Consider the following 12,154-nt stretch of genomic DNA (forward strand, 5'->3'; position numbering starts at 1 on the left):
CTGTTCTCAGTTCCTGCCTGTGAAACGCAGGTACAAACTCCTTGGGCTTGTAAGATGGCTGTAGGACAGGAAAAGGAGCGCACTAGAACAAGAGCTTGTTGCCTCATGGCAATAGGTGGGAGCTCAGTACTCCTCAAGCGAGAGAGGAGTACATGGGCAAGAGCACCCCACAGGCCTGCCAGTGGGACAGGAATGCCACAGCTCCTGAGGTAAGGGAGCAGGTCCTGGGGACTGGCCTTGCTCCATGCAGCAAGGTTTCCTCTTCACCACCCTGGTCCCTTCAGACACCCAGTAATGAGTGTACACAGGCAAGATTTTCAAGGATGATATTAAGGCCATTTACCAAACAGAGGGAACAACATGTCATTTACAAAGGGGAATAGGTCCCTCTTCACCTTTATGGCAGAGAAGTTCAGGACTGCTTTCTGAAGTGGACAGGGGCAGAAGCCTTGGGTGTTTTAGCTCTGGGCAGAATTCCTAACTTCCAGCCACTTCTCCTGTTACCAAGAAAGACTGGGAAAGGATTTAGATGTAAACAAACGCCAGAGAAGCACATATTTTTAGTGTAAAAACTCCTAAGGAATAGTATTAAAGGAACTTACAAAGGTGACATGCATGGACAAGTTGGGGGCATTCCACGACATACTCACACTGTGATAAAGGAGTAGGAAATAGAAAACCTACAGGGTAAAGGTAAAATCCAAACCAGATACTTAATTCTATAGTTTTTATTTTAAAAACAGGAAACAACCACAATAAGCATATAAAACCCATCAAAAATATTCACAATGCTGTTACAGAAAAAGAAAGTAACAAAGAGATATCATGTGAGAAAGACCTAAGCTTTTCAGTCCAAGCCAACATACATCTCTGATGCAAAGTATGGAATGCTCTTATGCACAGCTGTAGGGGGAATTTCCTAACATATAGATGCCCATATAGAAATCTCATTGTCTGGAAGTGCTGGAGGGTCACAGGGAGGGCACAGAAGTCTGTATAACTAAGAAACTATGAAAGTTGGGAAAGAAGTTGTAGGTAATACTTCCGAGATCTGGCATGGAACCCTGATAGAAAGCTAGGGGAAACAGGGTGTAATAGTGCTGCATTGTGCAAAGCTGGAGTATTTCAAATGAAATCACAGGAAATATTTTACAGCAGCAAATATACTGATCTTTGCAACCCTTTCTCATTAAGGAAGGTAGAAATGTCATCACTCTAGTTACTGAAAAAAATGCCAGATACACACCCCCCAGAATATACGTCAATATATATATATAATTTCTGACCTACTCTACAGCAGTATGTTTTCAAGAAAGCTTGGTCTAGCCACACTATGACAATTTTGCTGTTGTTCCTGCCCTTCTGAGCCTTTCCTCCTTTTACCCACCTTGGAATCTGTGGACCTGCCTCTCCTACGATATCCAGCAATGAACTACAGCATGAGTTTGCAGGTAGACCTGAGTTTGATCAAGTCTGAAAATGCAGATGATGTTGGAGCAGGAGTTTGAATTGGACCTACCTCCGTGATACCTTTAGCTAGCTTGTGCAGGTCTGGACAGACATGGGCCTGGAGTCTCTCTTGACATAATGCTGCAGTCAGAGAGGCAAAGCTCGCACCCCTTGACTGCAAGCATACCATAGGTGCTACTCTTTGCTTTCCTGAACTGAACTGTGCTAGCCTGGCAGCAAGGATAGGTGTATACATACTCAATCGCCTAGCAGTAGAACAAGCAGGGAGACCAATATTTACTAATGTACAGTTACTGTCTGCCATATCCCTTTTTAAACAGAGGCACTTTTACAGAGCTGTACACATCTACACAGCATGCTGCACACTGGTGGGCATCACAACATCATGCAGGTCTTCCAGAGAGGATACATGGGGCAAAACAGCTTAGCCTGCAACCAACCAGTGGACTTAACAGACCTTTCACACTGCTGAGCTAGCAAGTTCCAGTAGCTCTGGTCTCTAGTCCTGCACCTCTACCTTTATGAACTTACACATGCCATAACTGACCATGCCTGTGTCCAGAAGGGTCATGCTACCCATGCCTCTGTTTAATATTTAGATGAACAATTGCTAAGAAAATACAGTTTTGAAAAATAACTTTTATCCTCAGACCCCTTTAAGTAACAATCTGCAATTTTCAGACTTTCTGACCTACTAGAATACAGCAAAGAAGCAAAAAGGAAAAAAAACAAACCAAACCTTAAGAGAATTGAGGAAGAGCTACTTTCAGGTTTGCAACGAGCACCCTCAATCATCCCATAAAATGCTTAACTATGACTTAAAATATAAACTATGCTTAACCATGACTTAAAATATAAACTAAACTAATAAAATTCATTTGCTGCAATACCACTTTCCAATCAAGACTTGGGAACAGTATTTAAAATTGCCACCCAAAAAATCCCACTTAACAGAGATTTCAGTGGACAAATATACCTCTTCCTGCTAGTATTCAGTTCCTTGCTTTTCTTTCCAGAGGGCACAAATAACTTAAAGACGATGTGCAGAATTGGCTGTTGTACATACCACCCAAAATGCCCAATCTCACACTTCTTCAGTGTCTTATTGCACCTCAAGTCTACAGCATCTTGTTAGACTAGCTATTTCTCTTAAACATCTTCAATTTCGTTATCTGTACACTTTTGTACACCATTAAAAAAATAAAATATTTACAAAGTGACATACAAATAAATAAACTTAAGTATGCTTTCAGTCTGTCTATAAAAAAAAAAAAAAATAATAAAAGAGCAGGAAAAATATGCATGTAACTTGGTCCCCTTTTTCCTGAGGCTGAAAAAAGTGCACACTGGATAGGAAAAAGCAAGTAGATGGCTTTTTGGTAGGCTTGTTAAATTCCAGTGTAACACTGCACACACACACACACACACACACACAGAGTAGACTCAAAGGGCCAGGGACTTGCTTAGTGGCTCACTTCAACTCACTAAAAAAATAGGAATTAGATTCAAATATATAATGGTCACTACGTATATAAGTATTAACCCCAAATAGCAATTAAAGGTGAGAAAAGCAAAAAATATCATCAGCTCTTCTCTGTTCCCCCAATGCTTGTGACAGGGAAGATGAAATTATTTTTCCAAGTGCCAGGTGCCTTCCAGTACTTGAAAATGGGACCACCCATATCAGCTTTGCTTAATGCTTGTAAGCCTGGCAGAACAGGTGGGTATATGGGCACAAAGAAGAAAATAGCAGCAACTGAAGGGGGGGGGGAATGTCCCAGTTCTCATGGTTCTCTTTGCTAATTCCTTTTATGACTCTTTAAAGCATGTAAGAGCCAAAGAAGGGGTGTGTCATGAATCTTAGGCAACTTATTTGTTAGGTTGTATGCTGTTCAGCTCCACCATGGGGTTCTTCTCTACAGGTGATGTGGGGCTGGCTTCTGCTCGTCCTTCAAAGCCCCTGGAGATATCTTCAAAAGTCCTGCCCTTGGTCTCCGGCACTTTGAAGAATGTGAAGACAAAGAAGATGACCAGGAAAACAAGGAAGATGAGGAAGACATAGGGGCCACATAGTTTCTGCAGGGAGGACAGAAGCAGGAGGTTTTAATTTGAAAAGCTCATAAACCCAAATACAAGTCATTTGCTGTTGACAGGTCAAAATTACAACACCCTTCTCCAACAATGCCCTTACTGACTTCTTGGTTAACACAGAAGTTTTTTTAAATGAAATCAGGTTCTTGTGGACTTCTGAAATGCTTTAATGTTCCTGGGGGTGATCAAAATTTAGTCTTTTAAAGGGAAAGCCTTGATGTGATAGTTAAGAAGGCTCTTGCAACTGTTTGTAAGCTACAAGCAGTTAAGACAGCACAATGTAAGATGAACCACCCCACTCAACCTTCAGTAACAATCAGAACACAGAATCAGGGACCTCTGGAAGACTGACCAATCTTCTGCTCAAAGCAGGGACAACTTCAAGGAGAGATCAGGTTAAGGATCATGCAATCATCTTTTGAAGTCTCCAAGGATGGAGATTCTACCACCTCTCTGGACACCTATTCCAATGCTGCAGCACTATGTTTTGCAAACTGGGTCCTTACCTCTGCATAGGGGAAAAGCATTCCCACCAAGAAATTGGAAGTCCAGTTGGAACAACCGGCTACCGCCATGGCTGCAGGCCGTGGGCCCTGACTGAAGAGTTCTGCCACAATAAACCATGGGATAGGGCCAGGGCCAATCTCAAAAAGAGCCACAAAGCCAAAAGTGGCAATGATGCTGATGTATCTGATCCATCCCACAGTGTCCTGTCAGGGAATAAAATGTGATCAGCTGCAATTTGTAACAAACATGGCACAGCACAATGCCATCTCTAGTGTCACAACTTTCTCAGCTGCACTGTGAACACTGTGGCATAGTTTCCACAGTTAGGAAGTTGCACTCTTGTCCCACACTCAGCTCTAGCCCCAGATGTACCTGCCCACAGGGTAGAATTACAGGGCAAAGCAGATGTGTAGTGTCATAGGTCCCCAGCTGAGGTCAGCCTGGACAAAAACACTGATTACTCACCTTCAGAGCTAAAGCGATGGTCATAACAGCAGCACACACAGCCATGCCGCCCAAACCAACTAAATGAAGAGTCCTGCGCCCCGCACGCTCCACCAGGAATAGCTGGAAATGGCAGGAGAAGGGAAAAAAAACCAAAAATCCATAACCTTGGCAGAAAGAGCAGAGGCGGCTCCCTTGCTTGGCATGCCCTGCACCTCTTCCCTTTATCCCTCAGTGCAGGTCACCAGGCTGCTCCATCTTTGTCACAAAAATTTTCCTCTCTGGTTCTTGCCTTCTCCCATCCCCACCATGCACTCCTTTTCACTCTCCCTTTCTTCTCAGAAGGATAACACTCCCTCTTTCTCCCCTCCTCTCACAATGCTTTTAATGCATTCTTTTCTTTGGTCTTATAAGCCACTTTGTCTAGCCCAGTGCTTTGCCACAGCCTGGCTATTTGTCTTCAGTCACATCTCCCAAAAAAGCCCAGGCAGACAAGTTACCTCTCACCATAAGGCCCTGTTCCACTTACCGACACAACAGTGAAGACTGTGTTTACGACACCAGCTCCAATAGTGGCATACACAGGCTGTGTGATACCAGCTCTTTCAAAAATCCCCGTAGAATAATAGAATACCTGGGAAGAGAAGCAGAAGTTGGATAATGTCATAATTCCAGTGTTTTGAGAGCATGTCCCTCATTCTCTGCCTAGCAGCTTGTAGGCCCAACAGGGAGTTTTTAAGAAGCACTCCACAGTGTGAAACAGGATGCTTCCAGTCAAAGTTCATTCATTTGGTGAAAGGCTGCAATGTCTGGACAGGGGGTGTGAGGCAGAAGTGAAAGCAAGCGTAATCTCCACCTTAGCAATCTCTGCACTATCACAAAACAGTGACCTCCAGACAAGGCACAAAGAGGTTTCCGGAAGAACAATTCTCTCAACATTAGCAGCAAGTGCAAGTGGAACTAGAGATAAGAGAGGCCCAGCAGATGGGACAGGAAAATAACTCACAGCATTGATGCCCGAGAGCTGTTGGGAGAGCTGCAGCACGATGGCAATGATAATGGCTTGACGGTAGCTTGGAGAACGGAAGAGCTCTGGCACAGTTGCTTTCTTTTCCTGGGACATTTTGGCACTCTCTTCTTTCATCTCCAGGATGTCTTGAGACACATCTTGTGTACCACGGAGCTTCTGAAGAACTGGAGGGAGGAATCAAAAAAAAAGGAAAGCCATGTACAATACACCCACAGCCAGTAGGTCCCCACCCTGCTATGTCAGAGGGCACACTGGGAAGAGTGGACCACCTGCTAATCAGTGTTTGGGCCCGCTACGTGGGAAAGACTGAAGCTCCACATGCAGCCTTGCTCACCTTTTCAACCCAGACAGAGGCCAGGGTGCTGTGATCAGCATGGACATCAAGCCCTGCTCATGTTGCTTGATCTCCAAACTTACATTTGATACCCAATTCTGTTCACGCACTTGCCAGAACTGACTCCAGCTCTCTGTGGTAGGAGAGGAAACACCCTCCAAGCTCCTTGTTAAGTGTCAGCCTTTGAGGAGGAGCTGACAGAGCTGCAGAAGGCCCTACTACATCCCACCAGGCCAGGTGCCACTCCTCATGTCTTAGGTCCCAGTCTCTTAAGATGCCAGGTTTCTCACACTTCCTGGCACTGGTGCAGCCTAAAGGATGGGAGGGTAGACCAGGCCTGGTGCCCTCCAGGAGTCACACCCTGATCCATCACAGGCTCCAGAGTCAGTCCTAGCCTCCCACTCAAGTTCAGTGCAGGCTGGGAGCCAAATACAGCCCTGCCCCTTCAGAGATGAGTTCTTACCTGCTTGAGCTTTATCTTCCTCCATCTTGTTGATCAATAGGAAGCGGGGACTCTCAGGGCAGAAAATAAGAGCCACACACTGCAGAACTGCTGGGAGGACCGTGAATCCCAAAAGCAGTGGCCAAAGTGGTTCAGTCCCCATTATGCCCTCCAGGCCAAAGATCTACACCAAGAATTGGAGAGAAACAGTGACTTAAATACTTTAGTTCCTCACCCCCACACCAATGAGTATGACAGGACCACACATCACACCTGATGGCAAGCACAACCCACCTCCCTCCCCACCCACCCCACCTCCTTTCCCCTGAGGGCAGATCAGGTTATATCAAGCTTACCTGGGCCACCAGGATGCCCACAACAATGCCCAGCTGGTTGAGGGTGCCAAAGGCTCCACGGAGGCTGGTGGGTGAGACCTCACTGATGTACATGGGCACAAAGCCAGTGCAGAGACCACAGAAGACCCCAATAACAAAGCGGCCAATAACCAGCATCTCCACTGCCTTTGCCATCTTGGAGAAGGCCATGAGAGTACCACCAGCAAAGGCCAAGATGTTCACCAGTAACATGGAGTTCCTCCTGCAGGGTAAAGATGTCAAGACTGAGCTTAAACTGGTAATACAATAGGAAAAAAAAAAATCACTGGGAGAGGGGTAAACCGACCCATGACCCTGCCCCTTGTCTCAGGGGTAGGAGAACAGAGTAATTCCCATTCAGCAACTCCTTTGGCCTGCAACCCTTTCTTTTTGCAGCCCACACATTCTTTCTTCTTCCCTTTCTCTAAGCTCTGCCCTTTTCCTCCTAACACTTCATTGTAGAAGGGAAAAATTCCCTAATGGCTTGGATCCCTGGTCCCAACTTACCTGCCAAATCTGTTGACGAACAGGCTGACTGAGAAGGAGCCGATCATACCTCCTACTGAGAAGATGGCCACAGAAAGGGACCACAGAGAGGTGAGGAGCTCTGGGGAGGGAGGCTTCCCACTCCGATCTGACAGGGTTCTGTTGAAGAAGCCCCGGATGATCTGCAATAGAAACCAGGTGAGGACAGAGTTACAATCCACTGGGAGGTATTTTGCACTGGGTGGGGGAGGGAGGAGGGGAAAAGGAGATTACTGCTGAGGTCTTCCTTCTGTTTCATGGACGCAAGCAGCAAGGATAGACCCTAAAACTTCAGCAGGCAGCAACAAGTCTTACAAGGGGAATATCAAGGTGCAGAAAGAGGAACTTTCATTGAGAAGTTCAGTAGACAGGTAGCAGTATGCTGAGGGACACTGAACTGGGGAGGGGGCAGTGTTTATTAAGGAAAACAGGCTTATTTTCTGAACATTTCTGGATTATGCGAGTCACTGGTGGTGTTCGGGAAAGGGTGCGAGACAGCTGGGGGTGAGATGGAGCAAGAAAACATGACCAGGGATTAAAGGGAACATTTCTGGCAATAACAGAACTCTGGCAGCAGGGACAGGCTTTCTGATATGGAAACAGTTTAAGAATGTTTCACTGAGGTAAGCCTGAAAAACTGCAGCATTATGTAAAACAATCCTTCATTGTCCCACAGGGATGTGACGGGGCCATGTTGCTGATTTTCAAGGCATCCTCTTTGATAATGAGATCAATTCTGCAAGGGCTGAGGGTGACATGGCCCCAGCGTGCCTGTCCCCAGCAGATGGCAGCAGGACATTAGCTAGGGAGGACCCCCCAGCCACCCACCCTCCGGTGATGTGACATCTATTCCCGGAGACAGGGTGGATGTGGTATTGGTGACTCAGTTCCTGAGAGAGAGGAACCATCTTACAGTCACAAGAAAACCACATTTCTCATTTGCTTCATCTTTCTTCACTGAAAGTCATAAGATGATTTGGTCAGTGTGTGCAAGTCACGACCCTTTTACAAGCACTGAATCTACACTTCACACAAGGAACGAATAAACAAGATAAAGAAGCCTGAGATGGTCCCCAAGATAAACTAAACTAGAACAACTGTAATCCCTACCAACCCTCAACTGTTTTCTGCATGCTCTCTTTACAGTTCTGTCTGCCATGGCTGCTTTGTTCCAACTTAAAACTGAAGTGGCTCACATTCCTCCACACACCAAATATAGCCCTACCAGGAAATGGCAGATGGAGCCCTCCTGCCCCATCCATACTCTTGTTTAAAAGGATAAGTGTCTCTGCTTGCTCTCCCTCCTCCCCCAAACTTTTCCCTTCCTGTTCATTCTTGTAGTTGAGAGGGGGCTTTGAATGTCTTCCCGACTTCATAAACCAGAACCAAATTATTAGCTGCTTAGGAGACACCTCCTGTCCTTTCTACATCTCCCCTCTCACCTTCTCAGGAGCATTGATGACACCAGTGTTGTACCCAAACTGGAGAGATCCAATGGCAGCAATGGTAACAGCATAGATAAGGGGTACTGTGATTTTCTGTGGAAAGGAGAGAGAAAATAATTATGTTGTTAATTTGTTTATTCATGCATTCTACGTAACTTGAGTTTCTCTTCAGCATAAACAGCAGCTGCAGCTCATAGATGGCATGTGCAAGTGTACCAACAGCAGGGAATGGACTTTAATCCAGCAAGGGTGGGTACCAGAGACCCTGGAAAGGGAGATGCAACTGTATAGCAGGAAAAAGCTCTGTGACCAGAAGTCTGAGGGCCTATCAGGACCTCCCTTTTATCACATTCTGACCTTCATCAGCTATTCTCAGCTCATTAGCAATGAATAACACCAGCTGTGTTAGTGGCTGTTATTTTGGGTTGATCTGCTTTACGAAAAGCTTTTGCTGATCTCTGGCATGTCATGAAACAAGGGTCTGACTCCTCCCCTGCCAGCTGACAAGTTCCCATAAATTGAGTCTCAGATCTGCCCATGAGCTGTACTGGCAGTCACTCCTAATGGTTAAAACATGCACTCTTCAGCAACATGCCTGCTTTTTGCAGGCTAGAGCTTCCCAAGCCTGCCCCAGGGCACTTGGCACAGCAGCCTGTCTCACAGAGGTGGCAGCACTTGCTGCCAACCTTGCCGTTTGTTTTTCTTGAAACTGGAGCAATACTTGGTATTTCAAATGAAGCACAGTCCCTGGAATTTGAGCATATCTGAATCACTGTTTATCAAAATAAAGTACTGCTGGGCCCTCAGAGCCATAGAGGAAGCATGAAGGTCCAACTTCATAACTACCACAGAGTGAGAAATCCAAGTGTCAGTGAAAAGCATCTGACATTTCCTACGTTTTTAAAGCTTGTGGCATTTAAGCCGGCTCTCTGCTAGGGAAGCGGGGGGGAGCAGGTGACTCAGGAGTTGGCACAACTTGGAAAGATCGTGTTTCTTTCTCAGGAGGGATTGGAAGCTTTGCCAAAAATATTAACAGTCTATTTTCCAGGGCTCCCCCATTATTGTTGTATGGCTGGCAGAGGGGTCTACTGTCACAGCTCTTTGAGTCTCTCGTGTTCCAGCTGAGCTCCAGGAGCAGCAGCTCCCAGCACCGACCAAAATCTTGTACAACAGCCTTCCGCCAGCGCTCATGCCACCTTTACCAACCTTTCAAGCCAAGCCAGCTCTTGTGGCCTGCACAGCCCTCACACAGCTACTGGTTAGGCCCCAGTAAACAGAAACTGGGGAAGTTACTCTCAGGCTTGGTTTCCCCCACCCACATCATTAAATGTCTCAGGCTCTCTTCCCAATAAGGTTAGTGATGGAAACAAAGGGGACAAGGGCCTTTTCTTGCAGGGGTCAGGCAGATGATTCCCAAGGTAGGGCCCACACCTGGACACACCCTGAGCAGTCTAGGCCTGCCACCCTGAGACCATTCCCCTCATTTCTGTCTCAAGGAGATTTGGCACAGAACCACAGCTCTTTCAAAGCACCTGGATGCCTGTAAAAGGACATGAAGCTATCTAAGCACTTTTAGGACACCAGGCCAGGTCATCCCTAGTCAGCAGGCACAGCAAAGCTGAGGACAAAACCCAGCTCTCCACATCTCCAACAGAGTGACTCAACACAAAAGCATCTTTCCCCCCAGGGCTCTGCTTTGTCATGGCTTGCAGTGGTCACAGCCTTTTTTTCCGGATGCAGCAGGGACCTGCTTTGAGTACCCCTTACCTACGTGGTACCTATATAAGCTATAAAGAGGTTAGTTGTTCTACCCTCTTCCACGCTGCTGGCTGTTGCCTGCTGTTCATCTCCTACCCAGTCTCCTACCACGTAGACATCACATGGCCTGACCCATTCCCTCCAGTGAGCCAGCCCATGATCTAATGTATGGATCGTTTGTTACTGCTGGAAGCACCCACCCTATCCAAAAGCTCCAGGCTAAGGTCTATACACCACCAAGGAATTCAAACCACCACGCCTCCCCTCCAACCACAGGCATCAGCAGTATTCATTACCCAGGACATTCTCCTCACCAGCCCCCCTTCTCCTTCACTGGCTGGAACCTCCGAGCAGTCGCAACTTGTTGAGCCCAAATACAGCAGCCTCCAAGCCCTGCTCTGAGCGACCTTGATCAAACGCTCTCCTTTCACTACCCGCATGTCCCGTCAATATGGCGATGTGGGCCCCGAGCATCCCCGCGTAGCTGTAATCCCCCGGCATCCCGCCCCGGACCCAGCCGGGTATTTGCCCTCTCTCTTTCCTTATGCCCGCCCGCTTCTCCCCGCTGATGCATTCAAACACATGCAGTCATTAGCTCACTGCACTGGTGCACGCCTCGCTCGTAGCTGCGGATGAGCAATGACACCAACAAAAGCTCTGCCCCCTGCTCTCCAAAGAGGGGGGGGAAGGACATGCTCTTTCATACTGAAATTTGAAAATGCCTTTATAAGGCAATACCACCATGACCAAAAAAAATACCAAAGTAAAAATAAAACCAAAAGCGCCGTTAGCCTAATCCCCGCTTTGCGTTTAGCATCATGATCGCCGGGACAAACGAGCGCTGCCCTGCTAGCAGAATAAGCCCCGTGATCAGTCAATACGGATCCCGGCATCATGGAGACCATCAGCCCACACGCACGAAACCAGATCAATCCTGCGACCCGCACCAGCCCCTCCCGAGCAGGGTGTCCCCCCCCGGCCCCTTCCCGCGGAGGAGCTTTTCCCCAGCCACCCGCTGCAGACCCGCCGCATCCCTCTGCGCTACGGCCAACAGACACCCGGCGGCGGCGGCGATGAATCCCGGCCATCCGCCAGTCGCGACAGCATCACCGCGTCTCTCCGCTGACGGGGAGCCGAGCGGCGGCTGCGGGAGGAGGAGTAGGAGGACAAACTCCGCGCTCCTTCCCCACGTACCTTTTTAGCATCCATCGCCGGCAACGGATGGCGGCGCCTGCCGCTCCTGCACCTAACGGAACCCGCGAGGAGGCGGCCACGCCCACGCTACCAGCCCACGCCTCTCCCCCGCTGCCACCCGCGGCTTTAAGGCCTCCGTGTGCGAGGGGCTGGTGGGAGGCGCGGGGGGGCGGAGCTCCGGCACCCCCGGAGCAGCTGGGAAACAGCGCACGCACGGACACACCCGGCCCCCGGCAACCGCAGGCAGCCCCCAACACCCGCTGCGCTCACGCTGCGCTCCGACCCAGAGCTGCCGGCGGCCTTGCGCCAGCGTGCGTGCCGAGCCGCCCGGCTGCCATGGTGGGCAGCGGGCGCGGGGGGGATCAGCGGGAGGACCCCGCGCGGGGGGCAGCGCTTGCGGAGGAGCGTTTGCCGCTGTTGGCACTTGTGGTGCCCCGCGCGTGTCGCCAGGGGCGGGGCGCGGGGATGTGCGTGAAGGGAGCGGCGTGACACAGAGCTGTTATCAGCCGCAGCTGGAAGAGCAAGGCCGGCAGTGACGGG

At 48.5% G+C, this 12,154-nt stretch overlaps 1 protein-coding gene across 1 annotated transcript; it reads right to left on the reverse strand.

Moving 5' to 3' along the window:
• Nucleotides 1-713: 713 nt before the first annotated feature.
• On the reverse strand, nt 714-11,845 carry LOC115604740 (solute carrier family 2, facilitated glucose transporter member 3). The gene is made up of 10 exons (XM_030478103.1): nt 11,615-11,845; nt 8,660-8,755; nt 7,200-7,360; nt 6,675-6,915; nt 6,340-6,502; nt 5,519-5,706; nt 5,042-5,146; nt 4,534-4,635; nt 4,068-4,271; nt 714-3,546 (listed from the first exon to the last, which is right to left on the reverse strand). Exons 1-10 carry the CDS (start codon nt 11,627-11,629, stop codon nt 3,340-3,342), a joined length of 1,482 nt encoding a protein of 493 aa, XP_030333963.1. The 5' UTR covers nt 11,630-11,845; the 3' UTR covers nt 714-3,339.
• Nucleotides 11,846-12,154: the final 309 nt, after the last annotated feature.

This window comes from Strigops habroptila, chromosome 3 (genome assembly GCF_004027225.2).
Source record: "Strigops habroptila isolate Jane chromosome 3, bStrHab1.2.pri, whole genome shotgun sequence".
Taxonomy (NCBI): domain Eukaryota; kingdom Metazoa; phylum Chordata; class Aves; order Psittaciformes; family Psittacidae; genus Strigops; species Strigops habroptila.